Source organism: Neurospora hispaniola (genome assembly GCF_033458365.1).
Source record: "Neurospora hispaniola strain FGSC 10403 chromosome Unknown B0T23scaffold_7, whole genome shotgun sequence".
Taxonomy (NCBI): domain Eukaryota; kingdom Fungi; phylum Ascomycota; class Sordariomycetes; order Sordariales; family Sordariaceae; genus Neurospora; species Neurospora hispaniola.
Genome location: NW_026944412.1, coordinates 1,522,317 through 1,547,492, shown reverse-complemented (window position 1 = coordinate 1,547,492; position 25,176 = coordinate 1,522,317). Strand labels below are relative to the sequence as shown.

General features: G+C 52.5%; 5 protein-coding genes across 5 annotated transcripts; 2 read left to right on the top strand and 3 right to left on the bottom strand.

Annotated features, from left to right (window-relative positions):
• Positions 1–403: 403 nt before the first annotated feature.
• B0T23DRAFT_343909 (protein pyrABCN) lies at positions 404–6,975 on the top strand. The gene is made up of 3 exons (XM_062835934.1): positions 404–1,482; positions 1,542–6,376; positions 6,446–6,975. Exons 1-3 carry the CDS (start codon positions 876–878, stop codon positions 6,500–6,502), a joined length of 5,499 nt encoding a protein of 1,832 aa, XP_062689912.1. The 5' UTR covers positions 404–875; the 3' UTR covers positions 6,503–6,975.
• A 2,011-nt stretch (positions 6,976–8,986) lies between these two features.
• On the bottom strand, positions 8,987–10,000 carry B0T23DRAFT_398466 (uncharacterized protein; the record flags this gene model as incomplete). The annotated part of the gene is made up of 2 exons (XM_062838363.1): positions 8,987–9,696; positions 9,775–10,000. 2 exons carry the CDS (start codon positions 9,998–10,000, stop codon positions 8,987–8,989), a joined length of 936 nt encoding a protein of 311 aa, XP_062689911.1.
• A 6,239-nt stretch (positions 10,001–16,239) lies between these two features.
• On the bottom strand, positions 16,240–20,157 carry B0T23DRAFT_363981 (uncharacterized protein; the record flags this gene model as incomplete). Its single annotated transcript, XM_062836330.1, has 5 exons — positions 19,332–20,157; positions 18,309–19,273; positions 17,072–18,255; positions 16,851–16,940; positions 16,240–16,738 (listed from the first exon to the last, which is right to left on the bottom strand). The coding sequence occupies exons 1-5, from the start codon at positions 19,906–19,908 to the stop codon at positions 16,240–16,242; spliced, it is 3,315 nt and encodes a 1,104-aa protein (XP_062689910.1). The 5' UTR covers positions 19,909–20,157.
• A 370-nt stretch (positions 20,158–20,527) lies between these two features.
• B0T23DRAFT_422604 (protein Ku70) lies at positions 20,528–23,160 on the bottom strand. Its single transcript, XM_062839804.1, has 3 exons — positions 22,773–23,160; positions 22,113–22,715; positions 20,528–22,061 (listed from the first exon to the last, which is right to left on the bottom strand). Exons 1-3 carry the CDS (start codon positions 22,839–22,841, stop codon positions 20,796–20,798), a joined length of 1,938 nt encoding a protein of 645 aa, XP_062689909.1. The 5' UTR covers positions 22,842–23,160; the 3' UTR covers positions 20,528–20,795.
• A 240-nt stretch (positions 23,161–23,400) lies between these two features.
• On the top strand, positions 23,401–24,918 carry B0T23DRAFT_214256 (ferrochelatase mitochondrial precursor). The gene is made up of 3 exons (XM_062833615.1): positions 23,401–23,708; positions 23,797–24,379; positions 24,440–24,918. The coding sequence occupies exons 1-3, from the start codon at positions 23,484–23,486 to the stop codon at positions 24,895–24,897; spliced, it is 1,266 nt and encodes a 421-aa protein (XP_062689908.1). The 5' UTR covers positions 23,401–23,483; the 3' UTR covers positions 24,898–24,918.
• The last annotated feature ends 258 nt before the right edge of the window (positions 24,919–25,176 follow it).

Sequence of the window (25,176 nt, the reverse complement as noted above, 5' to 3'; positions counted from 1 at the left end):
GCCTTTTGCCGGGTCCAAGATCAAAATCTGAACTCGGGTCCGGGTGTCATCAAGATTTTGTCCTGGGCGGGCCACGGTACAGGGTCTTTGACAAACCCCCCCACATAATTTTCTTCACCCGTAATATCATTGGTTTTCGGCTTTGGCTCTAGACGAACTTGGCAGGCGATGCAAGCTAAAATCGTCTGGGGACCCCTCCGCGACGGTCGTTCAGTGCTCAAGGGACCCCCGCTGCCCCGCGCTAAAACCTTGCCTGCCGGATGTGCAGGTGTCGCGGTCCTGCGGCGCTGCCGGCCCTGCCAACTCCCGCTGGACCCGCCCCTCCAGGTTCTCACGAGCCACCGAAGACGGCATTGGACAATGGCGTGAATAACGGAAAACTTTTCTGAATCCCACTCGCCTCGCTCCGTCGCCCAGGCCGTCTGTCCCCAACCCAATTACGGGCACAGCGTGGCGGGCTGACGGTCTGGCGGGGCTCCTCGAGGCTGCCGAAACAAGAAAAAAAATATTTACCCCGTGGTCGAGTCCTGGGATCCTTTCTCTTCCTCTCCTCTCCTCTCTCTCTTCCTCTTGCTATCAAGCAGAGGCCATATCGAGCTTGGATAGTGAGGATATCCAGCTGAAACATACACAGTCCACCAACATCATCTTGCCAGTTTCTCGCCGTTTTCCCCCCAACGAAAACGAATCAGCTCCTGAGCTCTTCTTGACGAAGCTCTCACCATCTTTGACGTCCTCTCAACCACCGTCTTCCATTCTCGATTCTGTGCCGCTTTTTCACTACTCTTTTCTTTTCCACTATACCCTTCTTACCATAGTCATCTTTCTCTCTCTCTTTTTTTTGTTTATACTCTAAAAGTTCACCTGTTTCCATCATGGCTGCGACCGTCTACCGCCCCGCCACGGCCCCCATCGCCGATGCGCCTTGCGAAGGCCTTGTTTGCCTTGAGCTTGAGGATGGCTCTGCCTACCAAGGCTACAGCTTTGGTGCGCCTAAGAGCATTGCCGGCGAGCTTGTCTTCCAGACCGGCATGGTCGGCTACCCTGAGTCCGTGACCGATCCTTCGTACCGCGGTCAGATTCTCGTCATTACCTTCCCTCTTGTTGGAAACTATGGCGTCCCCTCGCGGGAAACCGTCGATGATCTTCTCAAGGATCTCCCCGCCCACTTCGAGTCCAACCAGATTCACATTGCCGGTCTCGTTACCGCCTCTTATGCTGGTGAAGACTTCTCGCACTTCCTCGCCACCTCGTCCCTTGGAACATGGCTCAAGGAGCAGGGAATCCCTGCCATGTACGGTGTCGATACCCGCGCCCTCACCAAGCGCATCCGCGAGAAGGGTAGCATGCTTGGTCGCATGCTTCTCCAGAAGGAAGACTTGGCTGTCAGCGCTCCTTCTCTCGGAGTCCCTGGCGACTGGAAGCCTCACTTCGAGACTATCGAATGGGTTAACCCCAACGAGAAGAACCTCGTTGCCGAAGGTAAGCAACATGCGCCCTCCGCTAAGATGGGCAAGCCATTTCTAACACGCTACTTTCAGTCTCGATCAAGGAGCCCAAGCTCTACAAGCCCGATGAGGCCACTGCCCTCAAGCATCCCTCGGGTCGCAACCTTCGTATTCTCTGCCTCGATGTCGGCATGAAGTACAACCAGCTCAGGTGCTTCATCAAGCGCGGTGTCGAAGTCCTCGTTTGTCCATGGGACTACGATTTCTCCAAGGAAGAATATGATGGTCTGTTCATCTCCAACGGTCCTGGTGACCCGAAGGTCATGGACACCACTGTCGAGCACATCTCTGCCGCCCTGCAGAAGAACAACACACCCATCTTCGGTATCTGCTTGGGTCACCAGCTGCTCGCTCGTGCTGCCGGTGCCAAAACGGTCAAGCTCAAGTTCGGTAACCGCGGTCACAACATTCCTTGCACAAGCATGGTCACTGGAAAGTGCCATATCACCTCGCAGAACCACGGTTATGCGGTTGACGCTACCACTCTCCCCACCGGATGGCAGGAGCTGTTCATCAACGCCAATGATGGCAGCAACGAGGGTATCATGCACGTTGACCGCCCCCACTTCAGTGTCCAGTTCCACCCTGAGAGCACTCCCGGCCCCCGTGACACTGAGTTCCTCTTTGATGTCTTCATTCAGACTGTTGCCAAGTGCACCACCGACAACACTCTTCTCCAGAAGGGTGTCGAATTCCCCGGTGGTACCACTGAGGAGAACGAGAGACTCCACCCCCGTGTCGATGTCAAGAAGGTCCTCGTCTTGGGCAGTGGTGGTCTCAGCATCGGTCAGGCTGGCGAATTCGACTACTCGGGATCTCAGGCCATCAAGGCGTTGAAGGAGGAAGGCATCTACACTGTCCTCATCAACCCCAACATTGCCACCATTCAGACCTCCAAGGGCTTGGCCGACAAGGTCTACTTCTTGCCCGTAAACGCCGAGTTCGTCCGGAAAGTTATCAAGTACGAACAGCCCGATGCCATCTACTGCACCTTTGGTGGCCAGACGGCCCTCTCGGTCGGTATCCAGCTCAAGGATGAGTTTGAGGCTCTTGGTGTCAAGGTTCTCGGTACCCCCATTGATACCATCATCACCACGGAGGACCGTGAGCTCTTTGCTCGCAGCATGGAGTCCATTGGTGAGAAGTGTGCCAAGTCCGCTTCGGCCAGCAGTGTTGAGGAGGCCCTCAACGCAGTCAAGGACATTGGTTACCCGGTTATCGTTCGTGCAGCCTACGCTCTTGGTGGTCTCGGCAGTGGCTTCGCCAACAACGAAGCTGAGCTCGTTGACCTGTGCAACAAGGCGCTGGCTGCCAGTCCCCAGGTTCTTGTCGAGCGCAGTATGAAGGGCTGGAAGGAGATCGAATACGAGGTTGTTCGTGACGCCCAGGACAACTGTATCACTGTGTGCAACATGGAGAACTTCGATCCTCTTGGTATTCACACCGGCGATTCCATTGTCGTCGCGCCTTCCCAGACGCTTTCCGATGAAGACTACAACATGCTTCGCACTACTGCTGTCAACGTCATCCGCCATCTTGGAGTTGTCGGCGAGTGTAACATCCAGTATGCTTTGAACCCCTTCTCCAGGGAATACTGCATTATCGAAGTCAATGCCAGATTGTCGCGTTCCTCGGCCTTGGCTTCCAAGGCCACCGGATACCCCTTGGCTTTCATTGCTGCCAAGTTGGGTCTCGGTATTCCTCTGAAAGAGATCAAGAACACCGTTACCAAGGTGACCTGCGCTTGCTTCGAGCCTTCTCTGGATTATGTCGTGGTCAAGATGCCTCGTTGGGATCTGAAGAAGTTCACCCGCGTCTCCACTCAGCTCGGCTCTTCCATGAAGAGTGTCGGCGAGGTCATGAGCATCGGCAGGACATTTGAAGAGGCCATCCAGAAGGCCATTCGTGCCATCGATTTCCACAACCTTGGCTTCAGCGAGTCCAAGACTGCGCTCATGTCCGTCGACGACGAGCTCCAGACCCCCTCTGACCAGCGTCTATTCGCCATTGCCAACGCCATGCACGCGGGCTATACTGTCGACAGGATCTGGGAATTGACCAAGATCGACAAGTGGTTCTTGTCCAAGCTCAAGGGCCTGAGCAATTTCGCCAAGGACATGACCAAACTCACGGCTAACGATGTTGTTGGTCGTCCTGATCTTCTCCTTCGCGCGAAGCAGCTTGGCTTCTGCGACCGTCAGCTTGCCAACTTCTGGGATTCCAACGAGTTAGCTATTCGTCGCATGCGTCTTGAGGCAGGCATTACTCCGTTCGTCAAGCAGATCGACACCGTCGCCGCTGAATTCCCTGCCTTCACCAACTACCTGTATCTGACCTACAACGCCAGCGAGCACGATGTTTCGTTCGAAGACCGTGGTGTCATGGTTCTTGGTTCGGGTGTGTACCGCATTGGTTCTTCCGTTGAATTCGATTGGTGTTCCGTTCGGGCCATTCGCACGCTCCGCGAGTCTGGCTTCAAGACCATCATGGTGAACTATAACCCTGAGACCGTCAGTACCGACTATGATGAAGCCGACAAGCTGTACTTCGAGAACATCAACCTGGAAACCGTTCTGGACGTCTATCAGATGGAGGACGCAACCGGAGTGTTGGGAGCTATGGGTGGCCAAACGCCCAACAACATTGCCCTGCCCCTTCTTCGTGCTGGCGTCAGAGTTCTGGGTACTTCTCCTGAGATGATTGACACTGCCGAGAACCGCTACAAGTTCTCCCGCATGCTTGACCGTATCGGTGTTGACCAGCCGACTTGGAAGGAACTTACCAGCTTCGAGGAGGCGAAGGCTTTCTGCCAGAAGGTATCGTACCCGGTGCTTGTCAGACCTTCCTATGTGCTTTCTGGCGCCGCCATGAACACTGTCTACTCCGAGGCCGATCTTGAGTCCTACCTTCAGCAGGCTGCCGATGTCTCCCCTGAGCACCCTGTCGTCATTACCAAGTACATTGAGAACGCCAAGGAAATCGAGATGGACGCTGTGGCCAAGGACGGAAAGGTTGTTGGACACTTCATTTCTGAACACGTCGAGAACGCCGGTGTTCACTCTGGTGATGCAACCCTTATCCTGCCGCCTCAGGATCTGGAGCAGGCCACTATTCAGCGCATCGAGGAAGCCACTCGCAAGATCGGTGCCGCTCTCAACGTTACCGGTCCCTTCAACATCCAGTTCATCGCCAAGGACAACGACATCAAGGTGATTGAATGCAATGTTCGCGCTTCGCGCTCTTTCCCCTTCGTCTCCAAGGTTATGGGAGTTGATCTTATCGAGATGGCCACCAAGGCTATCATGGGTCTGCCTTTCGTGGAGTATCCTGCCATCGATCGTCCTTCTGGCGGTGTCGGTGTCAAGGTCCCCCAGTTCAGTTTCTCTCGTCTGTCTGGCGCTGACCCCGTCTTGGGTGTTGAGATGGCTTCCACTGGTGAAGTTGCCTCCTTTGGTGTTGACAAGTACGAGGCCTACCTGAAGGCTTTGGTGTCCACCGGCTTCAAGGTTCCCAAGAAGAACATTTTGCTCTCCATCGGTTCATACAAGGACAAGAAGGAGATGCTGCCTTCTGTGGCCAAGCTTTCTCAGATGGGCTACAAACTCTTCGCTACCGCCGGTACTGCTGATTTCCTTCAAGAGCACGACATTCCCGTGCAGTTCTTGGAGGTTCTCGCCAAGGAGGATGACCAGAAGTCCGAGTACTCCCTCACCCAGCACTTGGCTAACAACATGATCGACCTCTACATCAACCTGCCCTCCAACAACAGGTACAGACGCCCTGCCAACTACATCAGCAAGGGTTACCAGACACGTCGCATGGCTGTTGATTACCAGATTCCCTTGGTCACCAACGTGAAGAACGCCAAGATCCTTGTCGAGGCTATCGCCAGGTACCGTGACATGGAGATCGGCGAGCGTGACTACCAGACCAGCCATACCCCACTTCAGCTCTCTGGACAGGTCAACTTCACCCTTCAGGACTCGCTCTCCAGGCCTCACTCTTTCAAGAAGGCCCACGTTCTCTCCGTAGAGCAGTACACTCGCGCCGACTTGCATCTCCTTTTCACTGTTGCCGAGGAGATGCGCCTCAGTGTCCAGCGCGGAAACGTCATGGACATTCTTAAGGGACGCATGCTTGCCACTCTCTTCTACGAGCCTTCCACCCGTACATCGGCGTCTTTCGAGGCGGCCATGAAGCGTCTGGGCGGTGAAGTCATTTCCGTTGCTACGCAGCACTCCTCTGTTCAGAAGGGCGAGACTCTGCAGGACACGCTCCGTACTCTTGCCTGCTATGCTGACGCCATTGTTCTCCGCCATCCCGACGAGACCTGCGTTGACGTTGCCAAGAAGTACAGCCCGGTGCCTGTTGTCAACGCTGGTAACGGAAGCAGGGAGCACCCCACCCAGGCTTTCTTGGATCTCTTCACCGTCCGTGAGGAGCTGGGCACTGTCCAGGGCTTGACCTTCACGTTCGTCGGTGACCTTCGCTATGGTAGACCTGTGCATTCCCTGGTCTACTTGCTTCGTCACTACTCGGGAGTCAAGGTGCAGCTCGTCGCCCCCAAGGGACTTGAGTTGCCTACTGATGTTCGTCAGCAACTGGTCAAGGCCGGCCAGCTGCTCTGCGAGTCTGAGACGTTGACCCCTGAGATTCTCGGCAAGACTGATGTCTTGTACTGCACTCGTGTGCAAAAGGAGAGGTTCCCGAGCGAGGCGGAGTATGAGAAGGTGAAGGGTTCTTACCGCATCGACAACCAGACCCTTAAGCACGCCAAGAGCAAGATGGCTATCATGCACCCGCTCCCCAGAAACGAGGAGGTTGCTGAGGAGGTTGACTTCGACCAGCGGGCCGCATACTTCAGACAGGTAAGATCCTCCTTTGACATTGTTTCCGCTACCATGCGGCATTCAGGTTCGTTTGCTGACAGATTGTAGATGAGATATGGTCTCTACTGCCGTATGGCCCTCCTGGCGTTGGTCATGTCTGGTTAGAAGATGGTCGTTTCTCGATTTACTTTTCATTTAGGGTTTTCGGTGTTCCGGTGTATAGACAAAAAGGGTATAATTTCCTTTGTCGTGTCTATCTAACACAAAAAGAGTAAGAGATAGAACGCGTAAACGATTTCGGTAGACATGTTCGTTTTCGCTTTTTTTCTTTTTCTCTCTCTTCAAAGTCCGCTTGAAGCGGCTATGATTTAATGATATAAATGGGTGTAATGATTTGTATGAATGAATGTGAATGATGCGTATGTTCGTTATGTATGTACACTGTTGATCGGTGTGCGTACGTTACGTGCGTTACGTTCGTTCGTTTCGTTCATTCGTTATGTATACGTTATGTACGTACATTTATTTCGTTTCTCTTTTTTTCTTCTTTTTTTTGGGTTTATATGTATACGTTTGATACGTATCTTTTTGTATTTAGCTTAGATCTAATGCCTAATCTAATTGAATGACTCACTCCCAACTCATTGTTCACTTTGTTTTTGCCTTCGCTTCATCTGATCTTCAAACTTGGGAAGAAGATCCGGTGTTTCATGTGCAAGGAACAATCGATCTCTGGCAGATCCAGAAGTTCACCAGTGGAATGTTCGGCAACCAGGTACATAGTGACAGAGGGTTCTTTCGCCACCTCCAGGCTGGTTAGGTGACATTGCCAGCCCCAAGAGCATTTGGTTCGTTATTGCCCGCTGTGAATGGAGTCAGGTGTTGGTGCATGTGTGTGGGATACATCCTGGGCGCGAAACGATCAATTGGTGTTTTTACCTTGGCTCTGGCGGGTCAAAATTCCTTGATCTCTGCTTGCGTCTCAGACCCCATCCGTCTTGTTTCGCTATCTTTTGTCTTTGCCTCTGTATCAAAGGAGCTGTTGTTGGTTCAGGTCTACACGGATAATGTGGTGAAGCAGAGGTATGTGTGTTTTAGAAGATGGTTGTGTGTTTGCGATCCTTTGCAGTCGAACTGGATGAGAGTGACGGGGAAACAGAAACGATGCCACGGAGGCTTGGAAGGGATGAATTAGAGGTACCTCGCTGTAGGGAGTTTACCGACAGAAAATGCCATGTTCATTCGTCCCATTATCCTACAACGAACCACCAAAAGTGATGGATGAATCTGTAAGTTGGTAGCTCGACCATTTAAGTATATCCCAACACCCCGAAGAGGCGTTGGGCGGCCCAGACACCCCCTTAAAGTTGACCAAAGCCATCTTAAATCCTTGCCCTGCCACACACCACCATGAGCATAACGGGAGGTGCTCCCGATCTCGTTGCTGCTTTTGGTTTGCTCCAATCCGAGTTCAGCGGGCGATTCTCCTTCAGCTCCCGTCGTTATCTGATTCGAAATCTGCATGAGACGGAACGGACAGACCCCACGCCCGGCCGGTGACGACTACCGCTTATCCCCGTTCGTTTCGGAGGGGCGTTCGGACGCAGGAGCGGCAGAGTGTTGTTGTACCTGACAACTGACAGCAAGAGTGGATTACGGTGACAAGGGTCGACCGTGGACTACGGAACGAGAGAGCGCCCATGCTTTGTCTTGTTGTCGTGTAGTGTACACCTCTGCTGGCATTCAGACCTGTTAGCGCGATACCGCTTTTTCTACAATATATACGGGATTAGATGCGGCCAAAACGGTCATCTTCTGTAGAGAAACTGGAATCTCTCGCCATATGCAAGTCTCCGCACTAACAAATCTCAATGCCGGCAGAGGTGCAGCGTACATACTGCGCAAGTGTTTCAAACGAACCCCATGGCCCAGGCAGACCAAGTTATGATCGCCCGTCCGTTTTCATTTAAGGATGGCTCTGACCGCGCGTCTCTGTGTCGCTCGTATCAGGATTCTGATGATGTCACAGGGACTGGACGACCGTGGGTGGAATCAGCAATGGCTTGGAAGGCAAACTGCCTTTGGCTGGGCTCGCTGTTTTGAACTTTGGGTAGAGGTAGTCACGATTATACTATTACTACAACAGAAAGCCTGTCTGGTATGGATATGTACCACATACTGCGTAAGGATAACGCTTTGCCCTCCCTCCTTCTTTTTGATGATGGATGATCAAACTCCATAGCTAACCCTCCCTACTCAACGCCATTCTTTGCGAGTGCAGCAGAACAAAAGACTCATCGATCCCGACATGTCAACCGACCGACCCAGAATCAAACAACAAATAGTCCGCTTTCGCCCCGAAACGCCTAATGAAATTGATCATGTCCCCTCCCCTTTCTGTTGTGTTTCGAGTTCGTAAATCGATGATTCTGTTGCGTGGTTTGCTTTGACGCTCTAGGCATCGACATATGACCACCCACACGTAAACGCCGAAGAATGGTCCTAACCGAAAGTCCGTGAAAAACCGTGAGGGTATAATGCTAGTAAAAGGAAACAATAAAAAGAAAGCCCATGAGGCCCAGTGCTTGGGTAAACGCCATTAACCCGCGCCTCGTGCCTTTCGGCTCCGAGGTGACAGTGGTTTCCGAATCATTGCATGTCCATACTGAATGGCGGTGGTGAGTTGTATTCAGACAGCGGCGTTCCCGCCGGTGTCAGTTGCAACCCCGGCCTATAGACAGCCGCGCCTGAGCTTACACATCGCTTGTGCTGTTCTTTCAGAGATTGAAATTGATATTGGGATTGCGCCGCCACCGCCGCAGGGGGAAGAGGGAGCAGAGCCTGCCTTCCGGCGCGCTCCATATCTTTCAATGCATCCCCGATCAAGCGCTCATCCCATAGGGGAAGGATTCTGTAGTTCAGGTCCTCCATGATGCAGCGTTCCGTAATGTTGATCTGCTCGCACGTCCACAGGTTGTTACCCCATGCGGAGCGGTAGTACTGGGTTGGCGCGTGGGAATCCTCCAGGAACTTGACGGCGATGATAAGCGCACCCAGAACAATGACTTCGGGCTTGACGCAGTCGATATGGAGTTGACTGGCGGCTGCCGGAAGGGTGTATCGCTTTGACTGTTGCTGTTGCTCGTTGCTGGTGGTGGAACCTTCGCGGCGAGAGGGTGGACAGCGCAAGCGCCAGTTCAGCGCGAACTTGGAGCTGATTGAGTCTAGGACACAGACGGCGAGAGCGATCTCGTCCAGCTTCAAGCCTGTGCGCCTGAGCAACTCGTGGACAAGGGACACAGAAGGCAACGCCAAGGATGCAGCAGGTGGGATGAGGTTGACCAAGTGAATTGCAGGGCCTGTATGGGTAGATATCTGTGTTAGAACATGATCGTACAGAGGTATACAGGTAGTGATAGCCATCAAAGACCACGTACCTAGCAGTTCCGAGTCGAGAAGTCCTCCATTTTCCACGAGTGATTGGGGGCTCTGTGGGACTGACGAATTGCGGGACGAGGGGGGCGGTGTGGGGAGGTTCGACAGGGGTTGATAGGTACGGGCAAAGTATTCCTCGTCAAAGTCGAAATCAGAGTCATCGTCCGTCATGCAGTCGTGCTCGTCGTGAATAACACGGTCTTCCACTGGGCTCGTTAGGGATGGCATCTTGCTTGGTTGAACGATTGTCGTCATGTGTCGCAGAAGTCTGTTTCCTACTTTCCCTCCTGTTCCTTTTCTTTTTCGTGTGATGCTTATTTTATTTTTGTTTTTTGTTATGTTTGATGATGAATATCCAGAGCTCACTTAGGGTCGCCGGAGTCCAGTGCTTCCAGGAGGGCACAACTGAGGGAAGCAGTTCCAAGGGCTGCTCATATTCGCCCGAAGAAGGGACTCGATGGACAGTGACTTGAATCACGCGACAGGTTGCGGATCAGATGCGTCGTCTCACGGGAGAAGGCGGCGGGAAGCGGTGTTGTGTGTGTGCTATTATACACTCAATGACTGAAAGATGCTGAGGCCAAGGTCCCCGACACGAGGTCTCAGGTCGTACACAAAGGCGTTGAATTCTGTAAATATTGATAATAATGATGACAACCTTGTCCAATGTGGAAGACGTTGAGGGAGAGGATGTGAGCGAAGGGGGGGGAGGGGGAGGTGATGGGCATATATGTACATGTACCTCGACGGAGGAGGATGGAGGCCAAGCGATGCAGCTTCATCAATGGTTCGCCTTTGGGGTCAACATCAGCTCTTCTCTCTAGAGACAGCGGCCAGGATTAAGTTCCCAATGCCCGGATGGAGGAGGCCGGGATATTGGTGGAGGACTGGCTTGGCGGTCGTTTCGTCAGATGTTTCCTAGCGCACGTCGTTAAAATCGTGTCTGCACTGAGTGTGGCCCGCCTTTTGTCCGCCGAGCATCGAACCCTTCTGCCCTCCGCCCGTCATTAACCCTCACCCTCTGGCCTTCAGTCCACAAATTAGTCTTAGTGGTGGTGTCATGGTCCCTCGCCGTCGCATCCAGTGGCATCCACGACCACGGCACCTCGCTCGCTGCCACTCGCCAATTCATCCCCTGCTTGCCCTGCCCTGCAGCCCCTGTCAGATGCATGGGGCTCCAGCAGGCCCACCAGCAGTAGCCGACCAGGCTCAGGGCAGCAGAGAAGGAACCTAAAAAGTCGAAGCGCATGGAGCCCGGACGAGCAAAAAGCCCGACTCCCGTTTGCAAAGAGACTCCAGCACCCAGCGATCTCCGGCGGCCGTTGCTCTTTCCCACTTTGCTTCTTCGGTCTGCAAAAAAGCAGGAACGGTGGCTCAGGTGCAAGTTTCTAACTTGAGCGTTCAGATTCCTGTTGTGGAACTGAACCTGTTTTCACTTGCGGTACCGGCATCAGATCCAGGTCCCACCGTGCGCTGCAGCATCCGATGTCCTATCGAACCTGTGAGATGCAATTTCAGGTCAGGATTGTCAGGCACTCCACGACGGCCAAGTCGATCAGGGATACGAGTTCTAAGTTTGTGTTCCTGGCCGCTTGGACACTGCTGAACGAACAGCGGCCATGGCGAATATTCCCGTCGTGTACACTACTACCTTACAAAGAGACAAAAAGTCGATGCCCTGATTGCTCGCACTTTCTCCAGTCTTCGATACGATGCGAATTCCACCACTACTTCTATGGACACCTCCACTTTTTCAGCTTTCATCCCCAGAGAGGGCAACAAGGCACACGAGGCGGCCCGGTCGGCAGATGACACGGCATGAGGTAGGTATTTCTGAGATAACTCCGAGACTCAGATATGCCAGCATCTTCCAGTCTGTTTCCCGTCCGTTTGTGTCTCACAAGACACGCCCTGGCCTGCCCTGGGCTCACCTGGTATACGGTCTGCGGGCATGAACAGGTTGTCGGAAAGAGAGATGGAGTTCTTAACAAGCCCCACAAACCACACAACGTAGATCCGAACCTGGACCAAGCGAAATGGCGTGTTGAGGCGCAGAATCGTGGAGGCGGCGGAGCCATTGGCACACAGTACATAGCATACACCACATTGGCAGACAGCCGGACCGCCTTGGCCAGAACTCCCGTCTGGGAGTCGCTTGAAAATTGAACGTTGTGATCTTCAGTCGTTCGGTGGGGCCTTCCTTTTTGAAAGCCATCCACTGATACCCCGAAAACTAAAGCTCAGGACGACTCCGATGACCACGGCTAACGGCAAAAGTGGAAAATTGCAGAGATATCAGATGTAACTCGATATGGATGCCAGGGGCAGGAAGACCATAGAGTCTGCTCTGTCAAGATTCAAGTGGTTCACTACTTGCTACGAGTGCAAAGGTGGATGGAGGCTGACGACTCCCCAATTTGGATGAAAGGGGTAGCTTGCCTATAGCTGCAGGCCCTATAGAGCGGTCGCTTACCTTTCCACACACACCCACATAACTTATTAACGGGCAGATATATATCCAGAGCTATATCCACATACCCGAGCGGCTGATGCCGACAGATACGTCACAAAGATGGGACCATCGCAACCGAGGCTTGAAGCCGGCTTGTCAAGGTCCACGCTGGCTTTCATTTAACAAATATTGTTAACTAAAAACACCGAGGATTGGTTTTCCGTTCTACTACACTGCGTCTACTGCTATTCGCGCGGATGTATGGCTGAAGATCTTTGGTCAACAACCTCCACAGCATTCACAGCTCTCTCCTGTTCTTGTTATTTTACGTTTTGACACATCATGTGCTTGTCTTGCGGGTGGGTGCATAGAGTGTGGTCGGGTTGATTGGTTCCTTCCTTCTCGACTATCACGGGAAAACATCACGTCACATCCAGCCCCTGGACCGCCATTCGACCTCTTTTTCTACCGACAGTTCGCATCTCTACACTACACTATAAGCATTGTCGTCTGTAAGAGGTTCCAGGCTCTGACGATCAACACAAGGGAAGGCTTGGGAACTCGAAAACTGCATCCAGAGCGGTCAGAGCAAGACAGACATCACGGATAAGTCCGTTTGAAGACTACAGTAAGGGCTGCAGAGTGTAGACGCTACAGCCTGCAGCTAGGGCAATTATACACAGGAACCCACGCTTCTCTTCCCCCAATCTAGTTAGGCATTGGCTCGCAGTGCATATCCCCAAGAGGATACCTTCACGCTTACAGGTGCTGCTGAGCCTACGCCAGGACCGCCAACTTGCGCCAAGCAGCCGGACCACAGCCATGGTGAGACTGCCCTAAAAAGGAACAAGGGTAAAGGGAGGAGGAAATTGCACAAGACCCCGAAAGAAAAATAAAAAAAAAGGAAAAGGCCAGGAAGAGGTTTCACAGAAAGAGCGACCCAACGTCCTGGGAACATGGAAGATGAAGTCAAGGCTTGGTTTCATTTTTTTTCGGGGAATCAGGCGAGTCAGGGTCCCTTCCCTGGTGCAGTCTTTCGCTACATGTATTTGTATGTATTTGGAGGCCACCGCTCATATCTGGCGATCTCCCCCAAGAGTTCCAAGAGAGCAAGCGCGCTCGGCGCAAAGCCTCATTGCCCCCCATGTCCCTAGGTGTCGAGTGCTGAGGTGGCCGTGCCGTCCTTCTCATTTCACATCAAGCGAGGCCCACGGGGACTACGACAACAGTGGATACCATCTCGGCGGCTCTTTCGGTATTCGGAAGAGGTTCGATTCGCATGGACCACAGCGAGTCACGGTGGTTGCGGTGGTGGTGGTCCCTTTAGCTTGGCGTTTCTCTGAGGTGCTGCTGCTGGTACGGCTCGTACGGGTACGGCGGCGCCATTGTAACCATTCCCGACGATTTGCGGCAGCGCTAATTTCAGCCTCTTCCGGTGGGACCAAGCTTAATCTGGGGGACAAGGCCGATGGACAGCGGGCCCCCGTACACTACTGTCCTGTTTGGGTGGACTTTGCGCGTTCTCTTGTCCAGTCCGACGTCGACTGCTTCTAATTCAGTCTGACGGCGGAGTCGTTGGTACACGATCACCTACTCAAATGGGAACTAAAGAGGATCTTGTGTTGAGGGTGAAGTTACATAAGTACACTACATGGTGAACACTTGTTGGCTCAGATTTTCGCGACGACTTTTCACAGCATGTCATTGTGTATCTATTTAGAATCATCCGGTCTCTTCATCGTTTCGTCCTTTTTATTTCCGTTTTCGTTCTTCCCTCCCAGAAACCCACCCAGGACTTGCCCCCTTACATTGGGAACGCATGATTATCGATTCCGACAACGACAGGTGTCCATTTGACGGTTCGCCAAATCCCCGAAATTGACAGCCCGGGACGAACATCGGAAGGAAACAAGTATAAAGACCTCATCAATTTGGGAGCTCCATCTGCCGGCAGCGACGGTCGTGGTGTGTTTTGTTCACCAAACCTAGTTAACTACATACGAACCGAATTCGGCCTGAAGCCAGCGAGAATCGGGAATCAAACACTACCTACATTCGCCCTAAGCATGGAGGCACCTACCTGGACATTAAAAACTCTAACCTTTTTACAGATCCGCAAAGATTAGATCATAGGTTCGGGTAAAACAAAAGTCTGCTTGTATTGCTGCCCTATCCTCACGGGCTGTTCCACCACCACCTACTTCCCTCCACCGACATCTCCTCATCACACATCTCCCTTTTTGTCCCCTTGCCTAAACCGCCGTTACATCCTCCGGGGTACATACCTCAGCCCGACTGGACTTGAGCTGTAGTAATGCAGATGGGTAGGTGACATCCAAGCCACGTGTGTGATTGTCCGATGTTGTGATGTGACAAATCGAATGTGAGGACAGCACATACTGTATTTACAAAATAATTATTACACGAAAGTGAAATCAATAGTTGTAAAAGGTACATATGTAGTTATGTACACCCAAAAGAAAAAAATAGAAGGCAGCGGGACCAAACAAATCCTGGATACCGATCTCGCCATTTGTGCATGGAGTTGTTCCATAGTATTAGGGCGGCCGCTTTCCCGACCGGCCGACCCATTAAACTCCTACTCGTCAGGTCTTCAAAATCGACCGTCTGACTAGTGAGCGATGACGAGTAGTTGGGAGCTCCCAGAAAGACCAACAGCTGAATCCGTAATGGAAAAACTGGCCAGCAAGCTTACTTGTAGACCACGCTGGACGGACGACCTTGACAGCCTCTGCTTGCTATTCCAACCGACAACTTTTGATATAACCACAGCAAATCGAAACCAGCATCCAAACCGCCCCAGTATTGTCTGTCCAACCCAATCAACTTGACACCCCCTCATACATAGCTATATTGACTCAGCCCACCTGAATCAGCGCTTGTCTCCACTTAGCGCTAGCTGAGAGAGGCCGTGAGAAAAGGATACATTAGTAAAATCAATAGTTCATGTGAACTAAAGTAGTTGCTGCTTACTTGCGTTGTGCGATTCAACTAGTCGGTGCTACGTGATGGAGAGTGATGAAGCCGATGAAGCGAGCTGAGCTGAGCTGAGCTGACTGCGCTTCAGTTTTTTTTTTCCGTCTTTTTTTTTTTTTTTTTTTTTGGTTACGGTACGTAAACTTCATCAGAGCCTTCAGACCGGAATTTGCTTTTGACTATACAGTACATGACTGCGGGAATCCAAACTGAAAGTGTATGTATGTAGGAAAGAAACCCTTAGACAATGTACACACACGCTTGGTTCGTTGATGGGAATTCCTCGAGTGTGAGTGCAAAGGTGTCTGTTTTTAACTGTCTACACATTCAGTGAGCAGTAAGGACAGATTGACACATAGTCAGAACTCAGGCGGATGAGACGAGAACAGACATGCGTAAGTTCATGACTGCCCATGGAAAGGAAGGGATTCGGCTACCTCAAACGTCAACAAGAATCCCGAAAATAGAGGGGAGCATCCATTCTCCCCTTCCAGTTCTCACGATGATCCATGCAAGCTATAACCCCCCACAGCAAAGAATAAGAAAAGCACTGTCTGCAAGCTGTTCTTCACACACTTCTCCTGCCTATCCCTATGAGAAAAGCTCCATATATCTATCGCCAAGAAAGAAATACGGTAACCGGCCGAACAGCAGACAATCAAAATATGGTCAGAAAAGACATACATTTTGATCGTCCCAGCCACCATATCAACAATATATCTGCTCCAGAGCGTGACTTCGTTCCGTGCACAATTGTCTCAGCTAATTCTCAACTTCCGAAGGCAAAGAAAAAAAAATGATGACTATAGTTCATCAATAGCCCCGCTTCTCATGTTTTCCCCTATTCTGCCTTGGTATCGCAGACGTGGCTCATTACGTACACGCAACGATCTCAACACATGGCAAGGCAATCGACTGCCCATGCTCCCCTAATTCCAACCATTTTGTCCACTTCAACTCCACTTCAACTCTTCAATCGATCTTACTACATGTTCGCTCTCTCTCCTGGGTCATCCAACTAAGCACCAGGGTGTCTAAGCAAATCATAAAGCACCTGATCCTCGTTCCCAATGTGGCTGCTGTACGTATTACTTGACAGGTTCATCGACCTATGATGAGGCTGCTGGTGGCTGTACGCCGCAGCATTGGTCGCAGCCGGCGCCGCATTATGGGCGTGCGAGCTTGCCGAGGTCCCCGTCGAGTAGCTGTTGTTCGCGCTGCTGCTGGCTCCGGTGGAGCCGTAACCGGTCGACGAGGCATTAGTGGTCGATCCGAAACTGCCGTAACCCCAGTTTTGCGTCTGCTGCTGCTGTTGATGCTGCTGTTGCTGCGTGTTCGTGGTGTGTGACTGGCTTGTGTAGCTGTTGTAGCTTGGCTGCTGTTGGACCTGCTGTCGCTGCTGCTGCTGTGCCTGTGATTGCTGCTGGTGATGTTGCTGTTGCTGCTGGGCATAGGCGGCGGTAGAGGACCTGGTCTGGGCCATGGATTGCGGCCTGACGTTGAAGCCCTGAAGGGAGCTGGATTGTGGGGGATTCGAAGGGGTCATGTTATATTGGTTGGAGGCCGACGTGGTTGGATTTGTATCATAAGTCGAGCGAGCACTGCTTCGCGTCTGAGGGGCAGACGTACTCGACCCCCATTGTGATGTGCTTGGCGCCGCCGTAGCTGTGTTGGTGTTGTATGAGGAAGCCGTGGGCTGCGCTGCTGATAAACTTGCTACTGGCGTTTTGGTACTTGACCGCGTGTTATAAGTGTCGTAAGACGAATAGGAGTTGGACGTAGTAGATGACGGATTAGTATAGGGTTCATAGTTCATACGAGTATTCGTGACTTCAGTCCTGCTACTGGACGTAGGATACTGCGAATAGCTATCGTAATTACCAACCGAAGTGGAGGCTGTTACGCCTGTATTGGACTGGTAACTAGAGTTGTCCGTATGGGATTGGGAAGCTTGCAGCTGGCTATGCCGTCCTGGCGCACTGGTTTGCTGCTGTACCGGTGTATGGTTCTGGCTTCGGTTGCCCTGCCGAGACGAAGTACGAACGGTCTGAGCTGCTGCTTGATAGGGCGAGGTGCGCGCCTGTTGTTGACTTGTCTTTTGGACAGGAATAGTAGGTTGAGGGACCGATGACCAGCTTGAGGCTTGCCGCAGGTCATCAAACGCTTGTGACACCGGTTGTTGCACAGCATTCTGGGTTCTGTGTTGCGTCGTATTTTGCATCGACGTCTGAGGCGCGGCTGGTGCTGGCTTCCTTGCTCTTGAAGCCCTGGGAGAGGGCTTGCTCTGGTAGGCGGCCGGGATAGTAGGTACCGGCACAGGAGTCCAGCTTTCCGTTGGAGCATGGGTGGTGTGACCGTTCATGGCACCGCTTTGCAACGATGGCCCTGAAGGCAGACTCCGTCTTGTCCTACCGCCCGCCTGTGTTGAGCTGGACTGCTGAGCGTAGTTAGATGTGTGCTGGACAGGGGGAGGTTGCTCAACAACAGGTACAGGCTCAGGTATGGGTTCTGGCTCGGGTACCGGTGCCGGCGCCGGCTCGGGCTCAGACTGAGGTTGGGTGTATGAGAAGTTGTGCAAAGAGTTGTCAGTAACCGAGGAATGCATATAGTCCATTGCTGCAGGTGTGACGCCGGTATGGGCCACTTCAGGAGTAGCCGAAGCGTCCACCGACGAGTTGAACTGCTGGTAGAGGTCGGAAGGCTGATGATATGTTGTTGATGATTCCGGTTGAGGTGAGACCAACCCAGACGTTGGTAGTCCGTGTGGCATATTATTATCGATTGAATCATGACTGTCTTGTTCTTGGTTAAAGGGTTCATGGCTAGCAGGTTCATGGTGAGCCGGCTCATTATGAAAACCCGGCGACCCTAAGCCTTCCGGCTCTTCATCGGCTTCGACAACTACAGGCTCGGACTGGGCCTCTGGTTCTGCCTCTGACTCTGGAGAAATGTCTTTCACTTTCCTCTCGAGAGCATAATGGCATTGCAACCCCGATGTCGTGCATTGCGAGCAAGATGGTTTCTCCTTTGTGCACTGTACGCTGGTCAGATGCAAATCAAGCATAAGGGGATGTAAGCCAAACGAACCGGTATTTTACGATCGCGACAAGGATCGCATTTGCCTCTTGTCAATTTCTCCTTGTTCTTCTTTTTCTTCTTCTTACCACCCGACGCGGCAACGCCCTCCTCACTGTCCACTACTCCGGACTTCTTCTTCTTAGACTTCTTCTTTGAGGGATTGATCGGCGCTGTTGATGGTGCTGTGGCCGCCTGCGTAGCAGGAGCAGCTTGTGCACCATCTCCCTGTTCCTTATCGGGGTGTACGATGCGGAGTCGCTCGGCACCGTACTTCTTGAGCATATCCAAGGACTCCTGTTGAAGTTCAGGGGCTTGGTTGGCAAAGATGTTGAACTGTTCGGGGGAAAGAGTCTTGGGGTCAATGCCGCCTGATTCGAGTAGGTCGATGGCCACCGTGCGACGCCTAGCTGCCTCGGCAGGAGGAATGTTGAGAATGGAATGAACATGAACGCCCTCATCGGCCGCAGCTGGGGCTTGACCGACGAGTCCTTCTGGATAAGTGCTGTAGCCGTTTTGGGCATCGCCGCCTGCATGGCTGTTATAAAGAGGTCGTTCAGATGACTCTCCGACTGGTAGCGCACCTCGCATCTCTGGCGGAAGAATCCTCCCGTCTGGACCAACAGCAGCCGCGTCCTTCTTCTTGCGGCGCTTCTTGGGTTGAGTACCGTCTCCTGCGCCACCTTCGCCTGCGGGCCGCTTCTTCCGGGGTGGTTTTGGCGCATTGGGATCCTTGGGTGGCTTTGGCTGTTTGGGGGGCTTTGGGGGCCTTGGGGGCTTTGGTTCCTTTGGCTTCTTTGGTTCCCTTCGTTGCAACGCATGCTTGGGTTCGCGAGGAGCCGGCGGAGGCACTAGAAGTTCGATAAGCTGTCCTACTGTTTTGTGAAGAGGCGTGTGATCGTATTTGACTTCGATGACTTTTCTGCCCTTCAAAAACGCAACCGTTACTGATCCTCTGCAGTCAAACGCAGGGCGGCCTTGATGTCCTGTTAGCCCAGAGTCCGATTATACTGATGAACAATAACCAAGACTTACTCAAATTAACAGCATCCATACTATCCGGCTTCTGGCTCCATTCGCCGATGACGGCTCGGGCAGGATTCTTAGCATTCTGACGACTCCAAGCTTGCCATGAATCCTTGCAGACGTATCCAAATGTCCAGCCCTGTTCGCCGCGCGAGACCTGGCGCACCGCCCAGCTACTGCCATCGATTTCACCCAACGTCGTGATGATATGCTTCGCAACCGATTTCTGCAAGACGTGGTCGTCGGAGGGCTGGTTGATCAGCGCATCAATCGCGTTGATCTGCCGCGTTGGTTGGTTTCCGTTGACATTGCCGTTGGCGCCTCCTTCTCCTGATACAGGCGCTACGCTGGATTGCGCGCCCCCCAACGACGGATCGATCGAGGCGGCTTGCTCAAGTTGCTCGTTCTCAGGCTCGGTGACTGGAATATGAAACACGCTGGTCGAGCGCAGCTCCAATGTGACTGAGACGTGTTCGGCTCTCTTTTCCGTGACCTTGGTACTGAAGACGCTGCGCAGTTGCTCCCTAAGCTCGAGGATGGAGCCGCACGAAGGGTTGGAGTTGGAAGCGCCTAGCAACGCCTCCATCGTGCTTGATTCTCAATCACCGTGGTGAGATCCTGTTTCGTGTTTGGACGGTTGAGCCAGACCAGATCGAAATGAAGCCAAAAGTCGCTAAGTAGTCTCTGTAATTATCGGCGACAAGAGGCACAGCAGTCGGACAGCCGTCGCGGGGAAGGGTGGTCGGAATGAAAAATTGAGGTGGTTGTCGTGATGATGCCCGCCCGCTATGCGCGTCGTTCTTTCAGAAACGCGGGCAGCTCGAAAATGGTGGAGTCGCGGCGGTTGAGGTTCGCTTCGTTCTGGGTGGACGTGTGGGTACCTACCGCTGTAAGAATTGCGACTGGGAATGCCTGTGTAACACGAGCAGCGGCCCGCTGTGGACCGTACTTCAGGGCCTCACCCCACTGTATTTAAAGATTGAAGCCGCATCAGGATCAGGGTTCCACTTTTTCTCATCAAAGTAGATCCCCTCCCGCTATCTACCTCGACGCAGTAAGTAAGCCCAGTTGCGGTCTTGTAGAGGAGGTACCTAGATCTGGGAATCACCTGCAGATAGGACGTGCCAGCGGGGTCGGTAAGCTCAGGAAACTATTCAGAACACTAAGGTATACGCTAGATGAATTGACTTTGAATTGTATAAAGCGGTTCCTTTGCCAAGCGTTGCGTATGAGATAAGCTCCGGGTACACTTCTTTCATCCTTTCTGACAATGACACTATTGGACTGAAACGTCGGCTTGTGATCTACTATGAACTTGACTTATCTATCCGGCACATCCAGTACAAGATCGGCGACATGGCCTGTTTATTTCCAGCAACTATCGTCACTGTCCTGTGAGAACGCCTAGCTTACACTCAAACCCAACATGGCAAGACTCCAACAACACCGCATGCTAACAAGCAAACCTCACAATCACAAGTTCTCCTCAACCCATTGTTCAAGTCTCTCAACTAGCTCAGCCTTCCTACCGACCGTGCTTATGCCCTTGCTTGCCATAATGTCCTTCAGCTCAGCTACCGTCATCTTGCCAAGCGTGCCCTGTTCAAATGCTTTCTTCAGGTCTGCGTTGCTGTTGGCCGGTCCGCCACCACCACTGGCAGCCTTTTTGGTTGGTTTCGCGCGCTTTGCCGGCCTTTCGTCATCTCCCTCGAACTCACGCTTGAACGCTCTGGTATTCTGAAGATCATTGGCTTTCTTTGCAAGCATTTCCTTCCATTCAGCAAGGTAACCGCCGACCCTTTTGTCAATTTGCCTGTACTTGGGCAACGTGAGATCGTCAATAGCATCGGGGGTTTCTTCGTCGAGTGCCTTGGCCTGTAAAATCTTGTAGTGCCATTGCAGTGAGGGATTGGGATACCTGCGCGGGTCATACATAGCCTTGGGAAGTTGCAAGTTCTGGATGACTTGCCTCATCTGGTCTGTAAGTTCGTCTGCGGGCCTTGGAGGCGCTGTTACGTGGTCCACGCTTCGAACATCATCTGCGAACGGAAGTGGATAGAGCCAAAGCCCTGCAGGTAGGTACGGCGTGTTTGCCTCGTCGTCGTCCGGGTTTCCGGAAGGATATATGGCTACCATGACGGGATGGGCATTCTCCCTTGCGACGAACCAGGCGATACCCACCTTGTCATCTTTGAGTAGCTTCTGCCACAAAGCAGAGAACACGCGAGTGGAGCCGACATATTGCTCCTCGCTGGGAAATATGAATATGGACTTTTTGACCGAAGCCCAGGACGGGATCTTGGACCGCTTTTTGAATCCAATGATTCGAAGTGTTTTCTTGCCCATCTGTTTGAGTTCCGCCAGCTCTTCGGGTTTGAAGCATATATGCTCGCCGCCAAATTTGTAGCCTTTCCTCAGTTCCGACTTCTCGACGGTTCGGGCAGCAAAATCAACCTGCGCGGTCTCCGATTGGACAACCTGAGCCTGCTCCTCTCCTTCGTATACGTAGCATGAGCGGGTGGGGGTTTGTCTGGTGAGTGGCATGTACCCTTTGATAGAGATAGTGAGCCCTGGGGCAAGCTCAAAGGGCAAGTTTGAGAAATATGACCGCTTTGGGATCTGCTTCGAGTTGATGTTGGAGATCAAGGAGTTGAGCAACGTCAAACCGTCGCCAGACTTGGAAGTCTTGGGACCTTCGGACTGTCCAGCTTCAGCTGCCGGATCGCGATAGATAATATCCTATTCATCATCAGCGTAGAGTTCAGTAACTTGACATGCACGCTTCCTTACGTCGTAGAACTTGGACAGGTCGAACTTCTTGTCCTCCCGACTGATGGGGAACAGTTCGATAACAACGCCGAGGTCGTAAAGATCCTTGGCTCGAACAGCGGCAGATGATTTTGCCTGCTTATCACCGGCATGGGGATCATCGTTATCGGTGACAATAAACAGACGTCGGGACCCAAAGTTGGCTGCGTTTGTGGTGAAGACCTGGTTGGCGCAGAAGAGCATGTTGGACATGATGACGGGTTCTTTGGATGGAACCATGATTTCGTCTTCATCCTCGCCATCCTCAACCAAGGCCTTGAGCTTCTTGACATCTTCGGCGCCGGGTATATCGAGATCGGATAGCAGATAGCAGTGAGGATATCCTGTGCCACTGCCCGAATCATCGCGGAATTTGGACTTTTCGGTTCCAAAAAGCAAGACACCCATCATATCTCTGGGCTGGGCGATAATTCGCTGCTGCATGATTTGGTAGGCGCAGGTTAGGGCTGCTGTCAGGGCAGAGTCCTTGTCGGCTTTCTTATCCCCTGTAGTCTGCGGTGGTTTCAACATCGATTTGCTCACATCGATGGCAAATAGTACTGCATCCTTTTGGGTTTTGTAGTCCTGACCTCGTTGTCAGCAAGCTTGTTGATAACCGTGAGTAGATTGGTGATTGCTAACATTTTCATCCAACTCCTCATCGCCTTCGTCGCCGTCTAGTCTCTCATCCTCATCCTTCCTCCAAGACATTTTGAGATGACTTTAAGCCCTGATTCGGGTTGCTTCTGGTTACACGAAAGGAGGGGTGAGAAGTTGCAGTCGGATGGTTTGCGATGAGTAAACGCTGAGATTGGGATTTCCAAGTTGTCAAGGTGATGATGACTTCATGTAGGAAACGCGATGGGGACGCGACGACGACTGCCTAAACGCCAATGCATGTGACCTGGGAGCACTAGGACTGTCGAGTGGTGTGATGTGATTGGCTACTAGATGAAGCTCAGTCTCCAACCGACAAAAGCCAGTTGCACTTTCAGGCACCTATGTGGCCTGTGCTTCCCTTCTTCTGTCTGCTGGCCCTGAAAATCGCCAGACGGCAATCAAGAAATGGTCAGCAATTGGAGACTGGAGAGGTATCCGATACAGCTACCCCTGCAGCAGTCCCGGCATCACTCCACAGGATCGCAGCTTAGGTCGCAGGCTGTTCGGCCGAGTTTCACACGTCTGAAAGGAGCCACCGTCCCGTCCCGCCCACGCAGCGTCACTCTCTGTCCCTGATTGATATAAACCACTATATTCTTCACTCTTTGGCCACCAAGTTTTTACATGTTTTTCCTGGAAAACCGAGTTTGATCTGAGCTGTGTCCAAAACCCCCTTCTTTCGGTTTTCTCATCATGGCCTCCATGACACTTAGACTGCCCACGGCCCAGCTGTGCAAGGCCGCGAGGTCTTCGAGCTTCCGGCCGTCGCTCAGATGCGCTCAGCAGCAGATGAGGTGGCTCGCCACGCCGACAACTCACCCCGTCACCCAGAAGAATGTCGGCACAGCAATGGTCTTCCTCAACATGGGCGGCCCATCTACCTTGGATGAAGTTGGAGACTTTTTGAGCAGACTCTTTGTATGTTCATGAATCACGATGATGGCGATACTTGTGCGCAGCTCGCCATTTTCATATTGGGGCTGTTTGTGTTGACCAACCCGTGCAGGCTGATGCCGATCTCATTCCCCTGGGTCGGCTACAAAACTACTTGGGGCCTTTGATCTCGAAGCGCCGAACTCCCAAGATTCAGAAGCAGTATGGTGCGATTGGCGGCGGTTCCCCAATTCGCAAGTGGTCCGAGTACCAGTGCGAGGAAATGTGTAAGATTCTGGACCAAATCTCGCCCGAGACGGCGCCTCACAAGCCCTATGTCGCTTTCCGCTATGCCAACCCTCTCACCGAGGAGATGTACAAGAAGCTTCTGGCCGATGGCTTCGGAAATGGCAGGGGCGGCCGGGCCGTCGCTTTCACTCAGTATCCCCAGTACTCCTGCTCGACCACGGGCAGCAGTTTGAACGAGCTATGGAAGTGGAGGCAAAGACTCGAGGGCAAGGCTGGGCCATCAGAGGATGGTAAGGACGGTACCATTCGGTGGAGTGTGATTGACAGGTGGCCTACTCACCCCGGCCTTGTCGAGGCCTTTGCGAGGAATATCGAGGAGAAGCTGGCCGAGTACCCCGAGGAGCGCAGGAAAGATGTTGTGTTGCTGTTCTCGGCTCACAGCTTGCCCATGTCTGTTGTCAACAGAGGTATGTCGATCTCCTCTCTAGTGACCTTGCAATGGGATATACTAATAACGCCTACCTTAGGTGACCCTTATCCCCAGGAGATTGGCGCAACCGTCCAGGCGGTTATGCAGCGTCTCAACTTCTCCAACCCTTACAGGCTATGCTACCAGTCACAAGTCGGGCCCCAGCCGTGGCTCGGTCCCCAGACGCAAACCTCTGTGGAGGAGTACATCCACAAGGGCCAGAAGGACCTCGTGTTGATCCCAATCGCCTTTACGTCTGATCACATTGAAACCCTTTACGAGCTTGACCAGGAGGTCATTGGCGAGTCTGGACATCCCGACACGGTCAAGCGCGTGGAGAGTCTGAACGGTAACCCCGTCTTCATCAAGGCCCTGGCCGATCTCGCCAAGGAGCATCTTGATAGCGGACTTGCTTGCTCGCACCAGAACAGCCTGAGATGCCCCGGCTGCAAGAGCGAGAGGTGTGCGGCGTCCAAGAAGTTCTTTGCTGGCCAAGAGATCCTCCCTGGTCACTGAAACAAATGATTGGGGGAGCCTATAATAACGTGTACAATACTTCAAACAAATCCTATAATACGGGCGGGTCTCAAAAAGGGATGGACTGCGTGTATGCATGCGTTTTGGTTCCAAAAGAACTGGCTTTTTCCATAACCGAAGGCATACATAAAAGTGAAGATTCTACTCAAGTTGGAACAGTGGTCGGCAGAGCAAAGGTTGGCATGGCGACAGCGAACTACAAACGAGGTGGTCGAGCATTGTTCGGTATCCATCTAGAGATCAAATGTGCCTTGGTGA

Excerpts from the sequence above, each read along its gene's own strand:
- B0T23DRAFT_343909 (XM_062835934.1), top strand. The coding sequence starts at position 876 with ATGGCTGCGACCGTCTACCGCCCCGCCACGGCCCCCATCGCCGATGCG. Across the intron at positions 1,483-1,541 it reads GAAGAACCTCGTTGCCGAAG|TCTCGATCAAGGAGCCCAAG; the intron begins GTAAGCAACATG and ends CGCTACTTTCAG. Across the intron at positions 6,377-6,445 it reads GGGCCGCATACTTCAGACAG|ATGAGATATGGTCTCTACTG; the intron begins GTAAGATCCTCC and ends GACAGATTGTAG.
- B0T23DRAFT_422604 (XM_062839804.1), bottom strand. The coding sequence starts at position 22,841 with ATGTCTTGGAGGAAGGATGAGGATGAGAGACTAGACGGCGACGAAGGC. Across the intron at positions 22,716-22,772 it reads ATGAGGAGTTGGATGAAAAT|GACTACAAAACCCAAAAGGA; the intron begins GTTAGCAATCAC and ends CAACGAGGTCAG. Across the intron at positions 22,062-22,112 it reads ACCTGTCCAAGTTCTACGAC|GATATTATCTATCGCGATCC; the intron begins GTAAGGAAGCGT and ends GATGATGAATAG.
- B0T23DRAFT_214256 (XM_062833615.1), top strand. The coding sequence starts at position 23,484 with ATGGCCTCCATGACACTTAGACTGCCCACGGCCCAGCTGTGCAAGGCC. Across the intron at positions 23,709-23,796 it reads ACTTTTTGAGCAGACTCTTT|GCTGATGCCGATCTCATTCC; the intron begins GTATGTTCATGA and ends CAACCCGTGCAG. Across the intron at positions 24,380-24,439 it reads CATGTCTGTTGTCAACAGAG|GTGACCCTTATCCCCAGGAG; the intron begins GTATGTCGATCT and ends CGCCTACCTTAG.